General features: G+C 40.4%; 1 protein-coding gene across 1 annotated transcript; it reads left to right on the top strand.

Moving 5' to 3' along the window:
- Positions 1-14,345: 14,345 nt before the first annotated feature.
- Positions 14,346-18,817, top strand: hsd11b1la (hydroxysteroid (11-beta) dehydrogenase 1-like a). Its single transcript, XM_060066233.1, has 6 exons — positions 14,346-14,574; positions 16,133-16,263; positions 16,574-16,777; positions 17,324-17,417; positions 17,880-18,045; positions 18,311-18,817. The coding sequence occupies exons 1-6, from the start codon at positions 14,490-14,492 to the stop codon at positions 18,492-18,494; spliced, it is 864 nt and encodes a 287-aa protein (XP_059922216.1). The 5' UTR covers positions 14,346-14,489; the 3' UTR covers positions 18,495-18,817.
- The last annotated feature ends 2,968 nt before the right edge of the window (positions 18,818-21,785 follow it).

Consider the following 21,785-nt stretch of genomic DNA (forward strand, 5'->3'; position numbering starts at 1 on the left):
CCACTTCAGGTACCAGATACCATGTTTTCGCGGTGGAAATGCAAAAAATGCGAGCTGAGTCGAGTCGAGTCGAGTTGTGTCGAGCTGGTACCATGCAGTGGAAAAGCGGCAGTATTTGTTTGTATTTGCCACTGGGAAGCCTGTGTGTTTACTCTGCAGCGAATGTATATCGGTGAGTAAAGAATATAACCTGAGAAGGCGTTTTAAAACAAATCATGCTAACTTCGACGCCAGTTTCCCACTGGACTCTGATGCTCGCCGCCAGAAGATTTTGGGGCTTACTTCATGCTATGAACAGAGACGCCAAACCCTGTTTCGGGCTTGTTACGATCAAGAGAGAGCTACATCAGCATCACTACGAGTCACCTGGATATTAGGCAAAAAGAAAAGGCAGTTTACAGATGCTGAGACCGTCAAAGAGTGTATGCTTGCATAAATCGAGGAGGTGGTTACAGATGAGAAAACCCGAAACAGCGTGATTGATTCAATCAAGAAAATTCCCATCTCTGACACGACAACATCAAGGAGAGTAGAGACCCTTGCGTAGGACGTTTTTCAGACTCTTTTGGACTAACTCAAAAAAGTGGAGGTGATGTCGCTAGCTGTTGATGAATCAACCGACAGCAGCGATGTAGCACAGCTGTGCCTCTATGTTTGATTTTTTTGATGGCGAGTGCTTTTGTGAGGATCTACTTGGATTAATTCCACTGGATGGACACACGACCGGTGAGATACATTTTGAAAAAGTAATTTCATTCTTCAGAGAGAACCAGTTTGAGTTGCATCGTATCAATATGCTGGTTACGGACGGTGCGCCGGCGATGTCGGGCAGGACACGGGGACTGTCCGCTAGGTTGGCAGATGTGGCGCCACAGCTGAGATCGCTGCATTGTCTTATCCACCAAAGCCTCCTGTGTGCAAAACTAAGTGGTGAGTTAAAAGAGACCATGGACTCTGTCATGCCAATTATTAACTTCATTCGTTCTACCTCCAGCTTACAACACCGCCTTTTCCGCCAGCTGTTGTCAGACATGTCAGCTCAATACACTGATTTGCTCATCCACAATGACATTAGATGGCTTAGCAAAGGGAATGAGTTGAAACGATTTTGTGAACTTAAGGAAGAGATCCTGGCGTTTCTCCGTAATTCGAAGCACAAAAAGCTGACACTTTTCTGTGTCTAATGGAAAATACCGAGTTTCACGCAGCCGTTGTTTTTTTGAGCGACGTCTTTCACCACCTAAACATACTCAATACGGAGCTGCAGGGCAGAGATAAAACAGTAGCACAACTTGTGGAGAGACTCCAGGCTTTTCAAAAAAGGCTGGCACTTTTCTCTGCTGATCAATGTTCCGAAAGAATGCTCCCTTTCCCAGCATTGCGCGCTGCAGGTCTACAAACCACTGAGGCAATGACAGGATTTATAAATGCATTGAAAACCGACTTTGCAGCGAGGTTTGAAAATGTCAGTATCCCCCCTGAAGTGATGAGATTTGTGAACGACCCCTTCTGTGTGGACGTTGTGGGGGAGTTTGCAGTGAAAGCAAAGTAGCTGGTTGTGTCATTGAACGAGACGTGTTTACAACTGGAACTCATTGACATTCAGTCATCAGCTGACCTGCAACAGTCATTACAGCTGGCAGGTTTGGAAAAGTTCTTGACTCGTGAAGTCAGCCACCAGAAATTCCCTAATTCAAGGCGACCAATAAAAAACAACAGTGTTACCCCTTATGTTTTTTTTCATGACGACCAATAAAAAACTACAGTGTTACCCCTTTTTCTTTTTTTCATGACGACCAATAAAAAACGACAGTGTCACCCCTCATGTTTCATTTGGTGAAAACGACAGTGTTACCCCCTATGTATTATTCGATACATTTCGACAGTGTTACCCCTTATGGGTTTTTCACGACGACAGATAAAAAACGACAGTGTTTTCCTTTACGTTTCATTTGATAAAAACGACGGTGTTATCCCTTATGTTATTTTCCCATGATGACTGATGAAAAACAACTGTGTTACCCCTTATATATTTTTTCATGACGACCAATAAAAAAACGAGTGTTACTCCTTATGTTTTTTTTCTTGACGACCAATAAAAAACTACAGTGTTACCCCCTATGGTTTTTTTCATGACGACCAAAGAAAAACGACTGTGTCACCCCTCATGTTTCATTTGGTAAAAACGACAGTGTTACCCCCTATGTTTTATTCGATACATTTCGACAGTGTTACCCCTTATGGGTTTTTCATGACGACAGGTAAAGAACGACAGTGTTACCCTTTACGTTGTGTTATCCTCCGAACTTATCAATGCACCATCAAGACACCGAATAAAGTCATCACAATGGTTATACTTGACTTTATAATTAGCATGAAATAGAAATAAGAGAATTCAAACAGACGACATCAACCAGACTTGAACCCCGGTCTCCAGGGGGTTAGCTCACCGCTCTCTCCACTTCCGACTGATGACGACCAATAAAAATCAATAGTGTTACCCCTTGTGTTTTTTTTCATGACGACCAATAAAAAACAACAGTGTTACCCCTTATGCTTTTTTTCATGACGACCAATAAAAAACTACGGTGTTACCCGTTATGTTTTTTTCATGACGACCAAAGAAAAACGACAGTGTCACCCCTCATGTTTCATTTGGTAAAAACGACAGTGTTACCCCCTATGTTTTATTCGATACATTTCGACAGTGTGACCCCTTATGTTTTTTTGACATGATGACTGATGAAAAAAAACAGTGTTACCCCTTATATTTTATTTGACAAGGACAATTCTTTTTTCATGACGACCAATAAAAAACAACAGTGTTACCCTTATCGACGTTTTTGCAGGGGTTCAAACCTGAGCTGTTTAGAGTGTTAACCTCCGAACTTATCAATGCACCATCAAGACACCAAATAAAATCAACACAATGGTTATACTTGACTTTATAATTTGCATGAAATAGAAATAAGAGTGTTCCAACAGAGGACATCAACCGGACTTGAACCCCGGTCTCCAGGGGGTAAGCTCACAGCTCTCTCCACTTCCCACTGGGAATTGTTAATGGTTAAGGTCTGAGGTTATATATGATAATAGACATGATAGCATTACGTTTAAAATTAAAGGTAATGTGTTTTCCACAGAAATTGAGCCATGGTCTCCAGTGGGTTAGGCAGAGTGCACTCCACTGCACCACTGAGGCGATGACAATACACAATAATCAATCATCAATAAAGAGGATACACATGACATTAAAATGTATGTGTGTATTTCTATAATTTCCCTCATGTTTTTTTTCTTGACGACCAATATAAAACAACAGTGTCAACCCTCATGTTTCATTTGATAAAAAACGACAACCCCCTACGTTTTATTCGATACATTTCGACAGTGTTACCCCTTATGGGTTTTTCATGACGACAGATAAAAAACGACAGTGTTACCCTTTACGTTTCATTTGATAAAAACGACAGTGTTACCACTTGTTATTTTCCCATGATGACTGATGAAAAACAACAGTGTTACCCCTTATATTTTATTTGACGAGGACAAATATATATATTTTTTTAAATATGTTTTTTTTCATGACGAGCAATAAAAAACAACAGTGTTACCCCTTATGTTTTTTTTCATGACGACCAATAAAAAACAACATTGTTACCCCTTATGTTTTTTTTCATGACGACCAATAAAAAACGACAGTGTTACCCCTTATGTTTTTTTTCATTACGACCAATAAAAAGCAACAGTGTTACCCCTTATGCTTTTTTTCATGACGACCAATAAAAAACAAGTGTTACCCCTTTTTTTTTTTTTCATGACGACCAATAAAAAACGACAGTGTTACCCCTTATGTTTTTTTTCATTACGACCAATAAAAAGCAACAGTGTTACCCCTTATGTTTTTTTTCATGACGACCAATAAAAAACAAGTGTTACCCCTTTTTTTTTTTTTCATGACGACCAATAAAAAACGACAGTGTTACCCCTTATGTTTTTTTTCATGACAACCAATAAAATACGACTGCGGCACCCCTGTCAATGTTATTGCAGGGATCCGAACATGAGCTGTTTAGAGTGTTAACCTCCGAACTTAACAATGCACCATCAAGACACCGAATGAAGTCATCACAAAGGTTATACTTGTCTTTTTATTTCCATTAAATAGAGATAAGAGTCTTCCAACAGAAGACATCTACCAGACTTGAACCCCGGTCTCCAGGGGGCTAGGCAGAGTGCACTACACTGCACCACTGAGGCGATGGCATTACACAAAAATCAATCATCAATGAAGAGGATATACATGACATTAAAATGTATGTGTGTATTTCTATTATTTCCCTTATGTTTTTTTTCATGACGACCAATAAAAAACGACAGTGTTACCCCTTATGTTTTTTTTCATGACGACCAATAAAAAACGACAGTGTTACCCCTTATGTTTTTTTTCATGACGACCAATAAAAAACGACAGTGTTACCCCTTATGTTTTTTTCATGACGACCAATAAAAAACGACAGTGATACCCCTTTTGTTTTTTTTCATGACGACCAATAAAAAACAACAGTGTTACCCCTTATGCTTTTTTTCATGACGACCAATAAAAAACGACAGTGTTACCCCTTATGTTTTTTTTCATGACGACCAATAAAAAACGACAGTGTTACCCCTTTTTCTTTTTTTCATGACGACCAATAAAAAACGACAGTGTTACCCCTTATGTTTTTTTCATGACGACCAATAAAAAACGACAGTGATACCCCTTATGTTTTTTTTCATGACGACCAATAAAAAACGACAGTGTTACCCCTTATGTTTTTTTCATGACGACCAATAAAAAACGACAGTGATACCCCTTTTGTTTTTTTTCATGACGACCAATAAAAAACAACAGTGTTACCCCTTATGCTTTTTTTCATGACGACCAATAAAAAACGACAGTGTTACCCCTTATGGTTTTTTTCATGACGACCAATAAAAAACGACAGTGTTACCCCTTTTTCTTTTTTTCATGACGACCAATAAAAAACGACAGTGTTACCCCTTATGTTTTTTTTCATGACGACCAATAAAAAACGACAGTGTTACCCCTTATGTTTTTTTCATGACGACCAATAAAAAACGACAGTGATACCCCTTTTGTTTTTTTTCATGACGACCAATAAAAAACAACAGTGTAACCCCTTATGCTTTTTTTCATGACGACCAATAAAAAACGACAGTGTTACCCCTTTTGTTTTTTTTCATGACGACCAATAAAAAACGACAGTGATACCCCTTTTGTTTTTTTTCATGACGACCAATAAAAAACGACAGTGTTACCCCTTATGTTTTTTTTCATGACGACCAATAAAAAACCACAGTGTTACCCCTTATGTTTTTTTTCATGACGACCAATAAAAAACGACAGTGTTACCCCCTATGTTTTTTTCATGATGACCAATAAAAACGACGGTGTTACCCCTTATATTTTTTTTCATGACGACCAATAAAAAATGACAGTGTTTCCCCTTTTTTTTTTTTTTATGACGACCAATAAAAAACAACAGTGTAACCCCTTATGCTTTTTTTCATGACGACCAATAAAAAACGACAATGTTACCCCTTATGTTTTTTTTCATGACGACCAATAAAAAACGACAGTGTTACCCCTTTTGTTTTTTTTCATGACGACCAATAAAAAACGACAGTGATACCCCTTTTGTTTTTTTTCATGACGACCAATAAAAAACGACAGTGTTACCCCTTATGTTTTTTTTCATGACGACCAATAAAAAACCACAGTGTTACCCCTTATGTTTTTTTTCATGACGACCAATAAAAAACGACAGTGTTACCCCCTATGTTTTTTTCATGATGACCAATAAAAACGACGGTGTTACCCCTTATGTTTTTTTCATGACGACCAATTAAAAATGACAGTGTTTCCCCTTTTTTTTTTTTTTATGACAACCAATAAAAAACAACTGCGGCACCCCTGTCAATGTTTTTGCGGGGATCCGAACATGAGCTGTTTAGAGTTTTAACCTCCGAACTTAACAATGCACCATCAAGACACCGAATAAAGTCATCACAAAGGTTATACTTGTCTTTATAATTCGCATGAAATAGAGATATGAATCTTCCAACAGAAGACATCTACCAGACTTGAACCCCGGTCTCCAGGGGGCTAGGCAGAGTGCACTCCACTGCACCACTGAGGCAATGGCAATACACAAAAATCAATCATCAATAAAGAGGATATACATGACATTAAAATGTATGTGTGTATTTCTATTATTTCCCTTATGTTTTTTTTCATGACGACCAATAAAAAACGACAGTGTTACCCCTTATGTTTTTTTTCATGACGACCAATAAAAAACGACAGTGTTACCCCTTTTTTATTTTTCATGACGACCAATAAAAAACGACAGTGTAACCCCTTATGTTTTTTTTCATGACGACCAATAAAAAACGACAGTGTTACCCCTTATGTTTTTTCATGACCACCAATAAAAAACGACAGTGATACCCCTTTTGGTTTTTTTCATGACGACCAATAAAAAACAACAGTGTTACCCCTTATGCTTTTTTTCATGACGACCAATAAAAAACGACAGTGTTACCCCTTATGTTTTTTTTCATGACGACCAATAAAAAACGACAGTGTTACCCCTTATGTTTTTTTTCATAACGACCAATAAAAAACGACAGTGTTACCCCTTATGTTTTTTTCATGACGACCAATAAAAAACGACAGTGATACCCCTTTTGTTTTTTTTCATGACGACCAATAAAAAACAACAGTGTTACCCCTTATGCTTTTTTTCATGACGACCAATAAAAAACGACAGTGTTACCCCTTATGGTTTTTTTCATGACGACCAATAAGAAACGACAGTGTTACCCCTTTTTCTTTTTTTCATGACGACCAATAAAAAACGACAGTGTTACCCCTTATGTTTTTTTTCATGACGACCAATAAAAAACAACAGTGTTACCCCTTATGTTTTTTTTCATGACGACCAATAAAAAACGACAGTGTTACCCCTTATGTTTTTTTCATGACGACCAATAAAAAACGACAGTGATACCCCTTTTGTTTTTTTTCATGACGACCAATAAAAAACAACAGTGTAACCCCTTATGCTTTTTTCATGACGACCAATAAAAAACGACAGTGTTACCCCTTATGTTTTTTTTCATGACGACCAATAAAAAACGACAGTGTTACCCCTTATGTTTTTTTTCATGACGACCAATAAAAAACGACAGTGATACCCCTTTTGTTTTTTTTCATGACGACCAATAAAAAACGACAGTGTTACCCCTTATGTTTTTTTTCATGACGACCAATAAAAAACAACAGTGTTACCCCTTATGTTTTTTTTCATGACGACCAATAAAAAACGACAGTGTTACCCCTTATGTTTTTTTCATGACGACCAATAAAAACGACGGTGTTACCCCTTATATTTCTTTTCATGACGACCAATAAAAAACGACAGTGTTACCCCTTATGTTTTTTTCATGACGACCAATAAAAAACAACTGCGGCACCCCTGTCAATGTTTTTGCAGGGATCCGAACATGACCTGTTTAGAGTTTCAACCTCCGAACTTAACAATGCACCATCAAGACACCGAATGAAGTCATCACAAAGGTTATACTTGTCTTTATAATTCGCATGAAATAGAGATATGAGTCTTCCAACAGAAGACATCTACCAGACTTGAACCCCGGTCTCCAGGGGGCTAGGCAGAGTGCACTCCACTGCACCACTGAGGCGATGGAAATACACAAAAATCAATCATCAATAAAGAGGATATACATGACATTAAAATGTATGTGTGTATTTCTATTATTTCCCTTATGTTTTTTTTCATGACGACCAATAAAAAACGACAGTGTTACCCCTTATGTTTTTTTTCATGACGACCACTAAAAAACGACAGTGTTACCCCTTATGTTTTTTTCATGACGACCAATAAAAAACGACAGTGATACCCCTTTTGTTTTTTTTCATGACGACCAATAAAAAACAACAGTGTAACCCCTTATGCTTTTTTCATGACGACCAATAAAAAACGACAGTGTTACCCCTTATGTTTTTTTTCATGACGACCAATAAAAAACGACAGTGTTACCCCTTATGTTTTTTTTCATGACGACCAATAAAAAACGACAGTGATACCCCTTTTGTTTTTTTTCATGACGACCAATAAAAAACGACAGTGTTACCCCTTATGTTTTTTTTCATGACGACCAATAAAAAACAACAGTGTTACCCCTTATGTTTTTTTTCATGACGACCAATAAAAAACTACAGTGTTACCCCTTATGTTTTTTTCATGACGACCAATAAAAACGACGGTGTTACCCCTTATATTTTTTTTCATGACGACCAATAAAAAACGACAGTGTTACCCCTTATGTTTTTTTCATGACGACCAATAAATAACAACTGCGGCACCCCTGTCAATGATTTTGCAGGGATCCGAACATGACCTGTTTAGAGTTTCAACCTCCGAATTTAAAAATGCACCATCAAGACACCGAATGAAGTCATCACAAAGGTTATACTTGTCTTTATAATTCGCATGAAATAGAGATATGAGTCTTCCAACAGAAGACATCTACCAGACTTGAACCCCGGTCTCCAGGGGGCTAGGCAGAGTGCACTCCACTGCACCACTGAGGCGATGGCCATACACAAAAATCAATCATCAATAAAGAGGATATACATGACATTAAAATGCATGTGTGTATTTCTATTATTTCCCTTATGTTTTTTTTCATGACGACCAATAAAAAACGACAGTGTTACCCCTTATGTTTTTTTTCATGACGACCAATAAAAAACGACAGTGTTACCCCTTTTTTATTTTTCATGACGACCAATAAAAAACGACAGTGTAACCCCTTATGTTTTTTTTCATGACGACCAATAAAAAACGACAGTGTTACCCCTTATGTTTTTTCATGACGACCAATAAAAAACGACAGTGATACCCCTTTTGTTTTTTTTCATGACGACCAATAAAAAACAACAGTGTTACCCCTTATGCTTTTTTTCATGACGACCAATAAAAAACAACAGTGTTACCCCTTATGTTTTTTTTCATGACGACCAATAAAAAACGACAGTGTTACCCCTTATGTTTTTTTTCATGACGACCAATAAAAAACGACAGTGTTACCCCTTACGTTTTTTTTCATGACGATCAATAAAAAACGACAGTGTTACCCCTTATGTTTTTTTTCATGACGACCAATAAAAAACGACAGTGTTACCCCTTATGTTTTTTTCATGACGACCAATAAAAAACGACAGTGTTACCCCTTATGTTTTTTTTCATGACGACCAATAAAAAACGACAGTGTTACCCCTTATGTTTTTTTTCATGACGACCAAAGAAAGACGACATTGTTACCCCCTATGTTTTATTTGATACATTTCGACAGTGTTACCCCTTATGGGTTTTTCATGACGACAGATAAAGAACGACAGTGTTACCCTTTACGTTTCATTTGATAAAAACGTTATTTTCACATGATGACTGATGAAAAACAACAGTGTTACCCCTTATGTTTTCTTTCATGACGACCAATAAAAAACAACAGTGTTACCCCATTTTTATTTTTTTCTTGACGACCAATAAAAAACAACAGTGTTACCCCTTATCTTTTTTTTCCACGACGACCAAAGAAAAACGACAGTTTCACCCCTCATATTTCATGTGATAAAAACGACAGTGTTACCCCCTATGTTTTATTCGATACATTTAGACAGTGTTACCCCTTATGGGTTTTTCATGACAACAGATAAAAAATGACAGTGTTACCCTTTACGTTTCATTTGATAAAAACGACAGTGTTACCCCTTATGCTTTTTTTCATGACGACCAATAAAAAACAACAGTGTTACCCCTTATGTTTTTTTTCATGACGACCAATAAAAAACGACAGTGTTACCCCTTATGTTTTTTTTCATGACGACCAATAAAAAACGACAGTGTTACCCCTTACGTTTTTTTTCATGACGATCAATAAAAAACGACAGTGTTACCCCTTATGTTTTTTTTCATGACGACCAATAAAAAACGACAGTGTTACCCCTTATGTTTTTTTCATGACGACCAATAAAAAACGACAGTGTTACCCCTTATGTTTTTTTTCATGACGACCAATAAAAAACGACAGTGTTACCCCTTATGTTTTTTTTCATGACGACCAAAGAAAGACGACATTGTTACCCCCTATGTTTTATTTGATACATTTCGACAGTGTTACCCCTTATGGGTTTTTCATGACGACAGATAAAGAACGACAGTGTTACCCTTTACGTTTCATTTGATAAAAACGTTATTTTCACATGATGACTGATGAAAAACAACAGTGTTACCCCTTATGTTTTCTTTCATGACGACCAATAAAAAACAACAGTGTTACCCCTTATCTTTTTTTTCTTGACGACCAATAAAAAACAACAGTGTTACCCCTTATCTTTTTTTTCCACGACGACCAAAGAAAAACGACAGTTTCACCCCTCATATTTCATGTGATAAAAACGACAGTGTTACCCCCTATGTTTTATTCGATACATTTAGACAGTGTTACCCCTTATGGGTTTTTCATGACAACAGATAAAAAATGACAGTGTTACCCTTTACGTTTCATTTGATAAAAACGACAGTGTTACCCCTTATGTTTTTTTTCATGACGACCAATAAAAAACAACAGCGTTAAACCTTATGTTTTTTTTCATGACAACCAATGAAAAATGACAGTGTCACCCCTCATGTTTCATTTGATAAAAAACGACAGTGTTACCCTTGTGTTTCATTTGATTAAAACGACAGTGTTACCCCTTGTGTTTTTTTTCATGACGACCAAAGAAAAACAACAGTGTTACCCCTTTTGTTTTTTTCATGACGACCAATAAAAAACAACAGTGTTACCCCTTATGTTTTTTTTCATGACGACCAATAAAGAAAAAACAGTGTCATAGATCGCTAACTAGCAGAGAGTTGTAAGCACTTTCCACCCTTTTCAGTGGAGGAATTGGACTCCCCAAGCAATGTTATACTTAAAAGGAGCAAGTAAGTTACATATTAATTTAGTCTTTCGGCCTGTAGCATATAAACAAAATGAAGCAACTGTCCCATATTTCAAACTGCATTTGAAGTAGACATTGAGACTCACAAAAAATGGACATCAGAATAACAACAATGGGTCAAATAGCAATGGCTGGTGGAATGGCCATGAAGTAGGTCTGTATAAGCAGTGTAAGCTTGTCCAGGCCCTGCAAGTCAGGATGTAGGCTATGAATCTGAATGAAAAGCAGGTAAATGGGTAGTGGCCATCCCCAAAATGTACCAGAATACAGGAAATCAAATCTATTAAATTCCCAAAAAATTATAGGGGGGGGGGGGGGGGGAGTACCTCAGACCCCCTGTCTATTACTGTGCCCCACCAACATGTTTGATCGCCAGCCGCCACTGAGAATGACCAATGGAAATAATTCTCTGCACAATTTGAATTGTGTTTAAATATGCTACAGTGGTCATTTGTTAGCCAATTCATGTTAAACAATGAGGGTTTTGATTGTCGGGTCGGGCCTTTGATCGAGCGTTTGTGTTTTGTTTTTTTTGTTATCATTGGCCTAATTTGAGGAGAAATCTATGCCATAAACAGACATTTTATAGGCCTTTATTACACGGGTCTTCTCAATGCCGTGGAACGCTCCATTCACTTGCATGGGTAGTAGTCCGGTAACTTGTCAACCCCAGCGTCTTCGGTTGCTTATGCCGCATTTCCACTGCAGGGTGCGGAACGGATCGGTTCGCAAAGGTGCGGTAGGGAGGGGGCGGTATAGCCCAGCTCAGTTCCGAGGTCGCGTTTCCACCGCCGACAGTACCCTTTAAGGTAGGCCGCAGGGACGTGCACAGGGGGGTTGCTCAGGTTGCTTGGGCAACTGCCTATATGCCCTCCTCGACTCAGGTTGCCCTTCCGACGAAAAAAAAAAAATATATATATTTTTTTTTTAATCATTTAATGGATGCAGAATTTCATGTAGGCCTAGATAATAAAAATCGCCACTCGAAACATTTCATAAAGTAAGCGTAGCCTCATTCAATTCCGTTCGGGCACTGAGAGTGAAAGTCAGTAGGGGGAGGGCAAACTCTGCCGCGCGGCAACAGCCGCTTTTGCCGCCTCCCCTCTGCCGCCCTTCCCCCGTTGAAATGAATGGAGGGGGCGAGTTGCCGCGCGGCGTGTGAAAGCTGCTTTACGTAGCTGCAGCGCTGCACACGACCGGAACACCGGCACCTGTGAGACGACTGCCTTGATGTTCTCGGAAAAGGTGAATTTGAGATGTATAACAAACAAACAATCATCATCACGTTTTATGAAATGAATTACAATCTTCATAAATCCAGGCTCAGTTTGCCACGTAACGTTTAGCCTAAATAATCAGACAGCTCGCTAGCTTGCAGACAAGCAGCCCGTTATCATATAGTCTACACATTTTTTGGTTGGCAAACTAAGTTACATGTCTGCTGATAGTTAGTTTTAACAAGAAGAATAAATGATGGAAGTAATGCATCACATGAATTCTTTCATTCAAAATGGTTCATGCCTAAATCACTATTTTGGGTATTGTTTGTTATTGTTAAGTGAAGCCGAAATGCCCAGTGAAAAGAGGAGGATTCAGGAGAGAGAGAGACAACTAAAGGAGGCAGCAAAGAGGAGCACATCACTACAGGGTAGTGATGTGCTCCGAAATCCGAAATCAGTGTGGTCAAGTGTGTGACATTTAAAATGTCAATTTGACTTCATAGGATGTTGTTTAATTATGTTTGCGTTCATGTTATGTTCTTCTTCTTCAAGTCATGTTTTTCTGCATTATCGTTAGTAGTAGTTATTTCAGTGTTTTACTTATTTGTATTAATATATTAATAAAGACCCTGTTATTCTCAGTCCTTCAGATAGCCTGTGAGTTGTTGTTGTTTTTTTGGGGGGGGGTGCCCTTTTTTCAGGTCAGAGCAACTGCCCCTCAAAATTCCTGTGCACGTCCCTGGTAGGCCGGATGTCGATCGCCGCGGCAGCTATGTAAACATCGCAAACAACGTCTTCCTCCCCAAGAATGCAGACGAACGTCTCCACCTCCTTGTTCGCCCAAGCAAGCATTTTACGCGACATGTTCTTTGTAAAGAATAATACCTCGAGGCTACTGTTTGTTTGTTTTTATCCCCACGTCGCCCGGAAGTGATGATTCTGTCGACCAATCAACGGAGGGGGTGTGTAGCTAGAATTTCCCGGGACCCTTTCAGGCGTCTCGTCTCGTTTTCAGTACCCCAACGGAGGAGTACTGAAAACGAGGCCAAAACGGGTACAGCTCAGTCTGGGTCACGCCCACTTTTGGCGGTGGAAACGCAACCCGTACCGCACCTTTCCGCACCCTGCAGTGGAAACGCGCCATATGCGACGTCAACGTCTTATAGCGGACTATTTCACTGCTGATCAACACTACGAATGCTGGCAACGAATAAATTGTAAAAAGACACACCATTTGAAGTCATTTGCCAAATAAGATTTGAAAAGCTTTGGAAGTTTATTTACAACACTATTTACATGGTTTCGGAGTAGTACACTTTGACATTTTAATACAGTTCAGCGAGAAAGGCGACGAAGAATAAGAAGGGGGCGTTCCTGTCTGCGTACGGGAACCCCCGGGAACCCCCACCACACGAGAACGCCCATTTGCGTCTGCAGTGGGATGATATTGGATTTCACTGCTCTTGCTGAATCAAACCAATGCCATATCTCTCATTAGATGGCATATTTGACCAAGAGGGTCACTGTGTGCCAGTTAACACTAACAGTCAGCCTATGTTTATTAAATAAGGATTGTTTTTTAAAATACTTTTGCACTTTGAGTAATCTATTACTATGTATTTTGATAAGCTGTTGCACTCTTACGAGTTAACCTATTGTCTTTTCCTGAAATGATAAGATTGTTAAACACTAGCAGGCAGCCTATGACGTTAATCAAATAGGGATTGTTTTTGATAAGCTGTTGAACTCTATTTGATAAAATAAAGAAAATATATGCACTCCTATGTGTTGTAGTGTTTGACAGTATTTTTTTTTATTAGATTAGTTATTTTATTGGAATTTGACGAGAAGAATTAACCTTGAAAAACTCGTCTGGTCAGGGGCTGATCGGGGCCAACTGTGACGCAAAACGTCGAAAGAAAAAGAAAAACATGAGCTGCTGCCACACCACAGGCCCGACCTCACCAAAGGCCCGCTTGTGTGGTGGGCGGGGCCAACACAGTGGGCGTGAACGCACCTTGACTCGCAGTTCACTGACTTCTTTCTCACAACGCTCATGACGCAACTGTCACAGACAGTGCCTGGGATTCCCAGTTCTTACCCAACAATTCGATTCAATCTTTTCTAAAAATATAACCCTTAAATAAGAGAGATCACTTTTATTTACAATGAGAACTTTTACCAAGCTCTTCTTAGCCAGTGTAAGTGTTGTGCTGATTGCTAATAGATGGAATGCTCCTACTTTTGATCCAGGTAAGTAAAACGTGTTTATCTGGGAATGACAAGTGACTTAACACACAATGTATAGTTATTTGAATCCTGGATGATTAGAAGTCAAAAATTCATCATTCAAATGATTAGTATCATTCAAATTATATCCTGAATTTAGCCATCTTAAGAAAGTGAAATCAGGTTGAACCAGCTTTGTGAAATGGGTATGCCTGTAAGTAAAAGAGAATACTCAGGCATGTCCGTCATTAAGACGTGAATTCATGGGTGTCTGAACTTTGGGGATCAGCTCTTTAACTGTTTTGTAATCTTCAATGAATTCCATTTTATAACCCTCACACACCAGATATTGTGAAAGATTTTGTGCAGCAATCTGAAGGATTACTATTCTGGTAGGCCTATAGGGTTGCAATGCATTCCTTCTTTAGGGGAAAAATGTATTTCTCAACTGGCATGAAGGAGTAAGCCCATATGAATACATAATTAACGACGATCAAAGTAATCAATTGCTCTCTCTCCACTGTGCCAAACTAAATTGGGTTATGATATTCAATAGAGGGCATTGCAAGTCTTAGTATAGTCATAGTGCAGTAATACTATACTACACGATGAGGTGGCCGCGTGGAGTAGATTATTGATTGAGATGCTAACGACTTTGATTAGGATCCGATTTGGTTTATCCTCGTGTCTACAGCCAGATCAATGAGAGCTTTGTTGATTAATTCACCGTGTGAAGAATGCTGGAAGTAACTGAGATGCCTTCTTTCAATGAGAATGAAAGATGTGTTTGAAAGACACCACAGGGCTTCTACTGATTAAGTCATGCATATATGTTATGGTTAAACCAATTCATTACAGGCTTATATATTTTATAAAAGGCAAAGTCTAGGGCTTGTTTCAAAAACATATCCTATGCCCTCAGCTAAGTAAGACATCATTTATTTCGAAATTATTGTAAATCCAATTGGTATGTTAACTTTTTATGGCATTTAGTTAACATAGGGTGGGTGGTCTAGACTGCTAATTATATATAGTGATAATGATGAACACACTACAGGACATAAGAGACACCCCTTTCTAGAGATGTTCAGATCTTTTTTTTTTCCTTCCTGATACCGATTCCGATTCCCGAACTTGAGCATTGGCCGATACCAAATCTATACCGACACAGCATCTAGCATTGTAACTACCAATGGCACTTAATCGTATTGAAGGGTTCTCTTATCTTCATCTTCCACATGTTTTTCCAACTTTTGATGGCACGTAGGTCAGAGCAGATGCGTTTCCCATTATGACTTTCCGACTCTGACCGTTAACGAACGCAGCATAACACTGCACGTGTTTGTGATGTTCTTTGCCTGTGTAATAAATTAGCTACTAGTATCGAATAGGTGCATAGGGGTATCAGAGGAAGTTCTGATCCTGGTATCACTATTGTACCAACTCTACCCATTTCCAGTTATATGTAAACCACGCCTCATTGTAAATGCATTTGCTGATGAACCAGATGTCCCTTGGAGGATATCTTACGCGATGTGAAAAGTACTTTAAATCAACCAAGTCTTATTGTGATATGTCTCAGAATCTCTAAAGGGGGCCAGGGTTCTGGTGACGGGAGCCAGCACAGGTATCGGTGAGCAGATGGCGTATCACTATGCCCGCTTTGGTGCCCAGATAGTGATCACTGCAAGGAGGGAGCCCGTACTGGAACAGGTCATTTTAGCAAACGATTTAAATCTACACACACACACACACATGCCGACATGCAAACAGAAGATCTCACACACACGCACACTCACACACACACGCGCGCTCACGCACACACACACACACACACACACACACACACACACACACACGTACACACACACACACACACACACACACACACACACACACACACACACACACAGACACACACTCCCAGAGGGATGGATCCTTCTACGTGACACGTGTGACAAATGTTCAAAGACGGTGATTGACTCGACATATTTCCCACTTCCTGCGTGTGATTGGTTGGCAGGTGGCCGAGCGGTGTCTGAGTCTGGGGGCTCAGAAGGCACTCTACATATCAGCCGATATGTCCAGCGAGTCTGACCCGGATAAAGCTCTTAGCTTCGCCTTGGACCAGTTGGGAGGACTGGATTACCTGGTCCTCAACCACATCGGGCCGAGCCCCTTCAGCATGTGGGACGGGGACGTGGAGCACATCAGGTGGATCATGAAGGTAACTGGTTCCACTTGTCTCCACTGGTGGATTCTAGAAAAGGGTGGGGCGGGGGATTTATTTGAGCGTTGCCGAATTAATGCAACCTTCCAACAGAGGGTGCTATAGTGCATTCGCCTGGAACCAATCTGCATCTAGCATGTTGTGTTTTCGGTTCGGCCACGTTCCTTTAAGACGCAATGATGGAACTCTAAAACCCCACCCCCATTAAACCCAAACCACACAAAAGATAAAACCGCATAAATTGATCTTAACATTGCACTGCAATATTGACCGAATCACAATGCATATCGAATCCTCGAGCAACAACACCCGTCCCTCGTGGAATCATCCAAGTGATTACTCTGAACTTTTGTTTGTGTGCGTGTGTGTGTGTGTGTGTGTGTGTGTGTGTGTGTGTGTGTGTGTGTGTGTGTGTGTGTGTGTGTGTGTGTGTGTGTGTGTGTGTGTGTGTGTGTGTGTGTGTGTGTGTGTGTGTGTGTGTGTGTGTGTGTGTGTGTGTGTGTGTGTGTGTGTGTGTGTGTGCGTGTATTCACCTTTTCAAAGGTGAATTTCTTCAGCTATGTCAAGATGGCCTGGAAGGGCCTGGAGGCTCTGGAGAAGAGTAAAGGATCACTCGTCATCGTCTCTTCTCTTTTAGGTTGGAAACGTTGACTTTCGGAATTCATTCATTCATTCATTCATTCAACAGGATGGGTGGTGTGAGTTTAAGGGGAGTGTGCATCGTACCATTCTTGTAAATAAAGAGGTACAGGCAGCATTTATTTTTCGTAGAAAATATCAGTTATAGGATGGGATTATCTTGATAAAATTATTGAAATAACTTTCGATCAGCATCGATACAGATATCACCCTGCTTTTTTCAGCTAGTCTGAATGTTAAACATTGAGTCTTTAACATACTACTAAAGAGGAAAACACAATCATATAATTTCTAACTTGTATCCCAAGCCCCTGTCAAGAACTATTGTAGGTCTATTCATTTAATACACTAGATATAAAAGGATAGTGATTCTATATTATCCGTTTACCTTTTTGATTTTTTTAAGTCAATTGGAAACATACAAAGCACTGTGAAAAAAATGTCCTCTCTGACGTTACAGGTAAGATAGCCAGTCCGTTCGTGGCTCCCTACACCTCCACCAAGTTTGCCTTGAACGGCTTCTTTGGGTCCCTGCAACACGAGCTGGCCATGAAGAACAGCAACGTGTCCCTCACCATATGCACACTGGGACTCATCGACACAGAGTCGGCCATGGAGAAAGTCAAGTGGGTGAAAAGTGTTACCTTTTACTTCCAAGTGAATGATTCAATTCAATCAAGGATTGGGGTTCTATGTTAATAAAGGGCCGCTTTAAATAATAATATTTCCCAACCGTTTTTTAAGTTTAAATTCAAACATGAACTAAGTCCAAACTCAAATTTGATAGTACGAACATCCAAAGGGAAAGTGGTGTATGTTTGTGTACATTGTCAGCGTTTTACCTAGATGGCCTCTGTCTTGTCGTCACACCTTTCTCTGTCGATCCTGTAGGGGAAAGACTGACGTGCCAGCATACCCGGCCGCAGACGCCGCCTTGAGCATGATCGTTGCGGGCGCAACGCGTCAGCCTGAGGATTACTACCCATGGTTCACCTACTATGTCGCCGTCACCAAGGACTGGTTTCCCAGCATCACACGCTACACCATGCGCAACAGTTACACGTACGAGCCCTGAATGCAAGTTCATTAAACAAATGATCATGTGGTGTTTACATTTTGTTGGATGAGGTCATTCAAAGCGACCTAAGCTGATTTCCAGTACATATAGGTTTACACATATATGCCCACACATATAGACCTACACACATAGGCCTAGACATATAGGCCTACATACATAGGCCTGGATATATAGGCCTACACACACGATCCAACCCAGTATCTGTGGAGTGGGGGTCAGTAAACTGTTTCAACCGTTTTAACTGTTTTAATGTATTTTATTATGTGCATTGTCATGTATTCTAAGAACCTGTGCCAAATACAAATATCCACTACTTGGAATTCCTTTTTTTCTGTTTTTTATTATAGCGTCTTCTTCCTCATCATACTTTAAAAATGTATCAGTTTTCCATTGTGGTGGTCTTCTTACATGTTAGAAATTGAATGTGGACAGAAATGTGTTACATAGAAATGGGAAATGAATAAGTAACCGAAGGAACTAGCAATAGTACTTATTTGATCATAACCGTAGCGCACCCCAAAAATAACACAAGAAAACGACAAAGGAACAGAGAACAGTACTAATTATGTCCACGTGGGGGCAGTCGTCTCAAAGTAATGAGGTGCCGTCGCTCAATCCATTATGTCGGGCCGAGAACCTCTTTGTAGCCTTTAGCCCCTTGTTGTAAAACCTCAAATCAATTCAACTCAGGATTAGTTTAATCCCGTCCTTAAAAATATGACTCTGTGCCATGATGGATTTGAAAGTGTTACACTAAGCTGCTTGCATTCTACGATAATTTGTAGTGTGTGTGAATGAAACCTTTGACCAGAACTAACCACATTAAGCTTACTTAATAACAGCCATTTTGAGTGGGTAACTTCCACTTCAACTCACTTCACCTGACTTTTACTCAACATATCATACCATAGCAAAGAAAACCCTATGATAAACACCATCCTGTTCCATACCATACCCCACTATACCACAGCAGTTCAGAATAGTCCAGGGCTTAACAGTAAAATGATTGCATAAACAAACAGCACATCGCCTTGACCTCAACGTTTGCGATGGCAAATATGAAACAAACATTTGCATTAAAAAGAATGATAATAAAAAAAGAGAAAAAAATCAAACAATGATGTTCCTCAAGCCACTTCCTCCTATGGCCCTGCCTTTGAATCATTTCCCGGCAGATGCCGTATTTCTTTATTGACCGTACTGATACCAGCAGAAAGCCGTCGCAGTAGACATTATGGCGTGCCTCTCAGGGGGGGGAATCTGAGGAGCACGAGGAATGGTGAAGATGGAATCATTCTCTCTGGAGAGGCAGCTGAAGGAATCATTTTTTTTCCTTTTCTGTCTCTCTCTCTCTCTCTCTTTCTGTTTCTCTGTTTCTCTCCCTCTTTCCTTCTCTCTCTGTCTGTTTCTCTCTTTCCCTCCCCTCGTTCCTCCCCTCACACACGGATGCTATGCTGGGGCCTCCTGGGCGAGGGAGCAGGCAGGCCTGGGAGATCAGCCAGTAACACCTGCAACAGATTAGGGCTCCTAATGCCACACAATAAATCCTCCCACCCTGTGCTGAGTTTCTTCTTCTCCAGCGAGCGTGGAACCCAAGCTAGGCTGGGGAACGTCTGCACACACACACACACACACACACACACACACACACACACACACACACACACATACACACATGTACGTGCACGCACACATGCACGCACACACACACACACAGTCACAAATCCACATATGCATACAACACATGATGAAATGCACATACATACACATTGAAGTCTGCACAAACATATACAGCCTAGTATGAGATACACACACTGAAACACACACACACACACACAAATACAAAACACATGAGGAAATACACACACATGGTGAAATATACACACATGTGTATCGTGATATACACACATTAAACCCAAGCAAACACACACACACACACACACACACACACACACAGCGAAAACACATGGTAAAATACACTTATACACAAGCACACACAGCACATTGTGAAATACACACACACACACACGCACACACACACACACACAGAGAACACCTGGTGGAAATGCACATACACACCCTCTAACACACACACATACACACACACACACACACACACACACACACACAGAACACCTGGTGGAAATGCACATACACACCCTCTAACACACACACATACACACACACACACACACACACACACACACACACACACACACACACACACACACACACACACACACAGGTGCTACACTAATCTACAAAGCAACTATGTTCAGAACCCACTTTCCCCGTCCGGGCCGGGGGAGCCTACGAGGCCGCTCGCCGCTCTAATACATCAAACATTTTTAATTTGCCAGCAGATATTCAAGCCAAGACCGGCACTGAGGCGCGGTTTACTGACAACACATAAAACCTCCGAGCTGTCTGCCGTCCTGCAGCCCATGGACCCTGCGTTTGCAGTCTCAGGGATGCGCCTCGTGAACGAGCACACACACACAGCTCATATGAGTCGAGCATTTCAATGCTGGGAGATGAAGAAAAAACGACCTGTGGCTGTGAGTGTATGTTTTATAGGCAAATTAACGCCTTTAAAGACGGTCCCGTAACCGTCTTCTTCTTCTTTTTTTTTCTTCGTATTCTAAATTGCATATGGCCTCCGTTTAACGTGTGCTTTCCAGAGTCGCTGACGCAGCCCAGACTGTCACGCCGCGGACATAAAGCGTCGGCCGGCCATTGCAATAGCACGGCACGCCGCGGCCATCAATCAGCCATCTCAATTTATGGCGCTGCACAGCCCTCGCCGTCTGAGGCAAAGGACACGGCTGAACCAAGCCACGCCTGCTCCACGGTGACCTTAACCGCGGCCGGGACCCTGACTCTGACCTCCAACCTCCATCGATCAGTCCCCCTCAATACCTCTCTCTCTCTGTCTCTCTATGTATCTATCCGATTATCTTTATATGTCTATCTATCTATCTATCTATCTATCTATCTATCTATCTATCTATCTATCTATCTATCTATCTATACGCTCTCTCTCTCTCTCTCCCTCTCTCTCCCTCTCCCTCTCTCTCTCTCTCTCTCTCTCTCTCTCTCTCTCTCTCTCTCTCTCTCTCTCTATCTCTCTCTCTCTCTCTCTCTCTCTCTATCTCTCTCTATCTCTCTCTCTCTCTCTCTCTCTCTCTCTCTCTCTCTCTCTCTATCTCTCTCTCTCTCTCTCTCTCTCTCTCTCTCTCTCTCTCTCTCTATCTCTCTCTCTCTCTCTCTCTCTCCCTCGCTCTCTGC

This window comes from Gadus macrocephalus, chromosome 12, assembly GCF_031168955.1.
Source record: "Gadus macrocephalus chromosome 12, ASM3116895v1".
Taxonomy (NCBI): Eukaryota; Metazoa; Chordata; class Actinopteri; order Gadiformes; family Gadidae; genus Gadus; species Gadus macrocephalus.

Coding starts and splice junctions, on each gene's coding strand:
- hsd11b1la (XM_060066233.1), top strand. CDS start 14,490: ATGAGAACTTTTACCAAGCTCTTCTTAGCCAGTGTAAGTGTTGTGCTG. Junction 16,264..16,573: donor GGGAGCCCGTACTGGAACAG/GTCATTTTAGCA, acceptor ATTGGTTGGCAG/GTGGCCGAGCGGTGTCTGAG. Junction 18,046..18,310: donor TCGGCCATGGAGAAAGTCAA/GTGGGTGAAAAG, acceptor TCGATCCTGTAG/GGGAAAGACTGACGTGCCAG.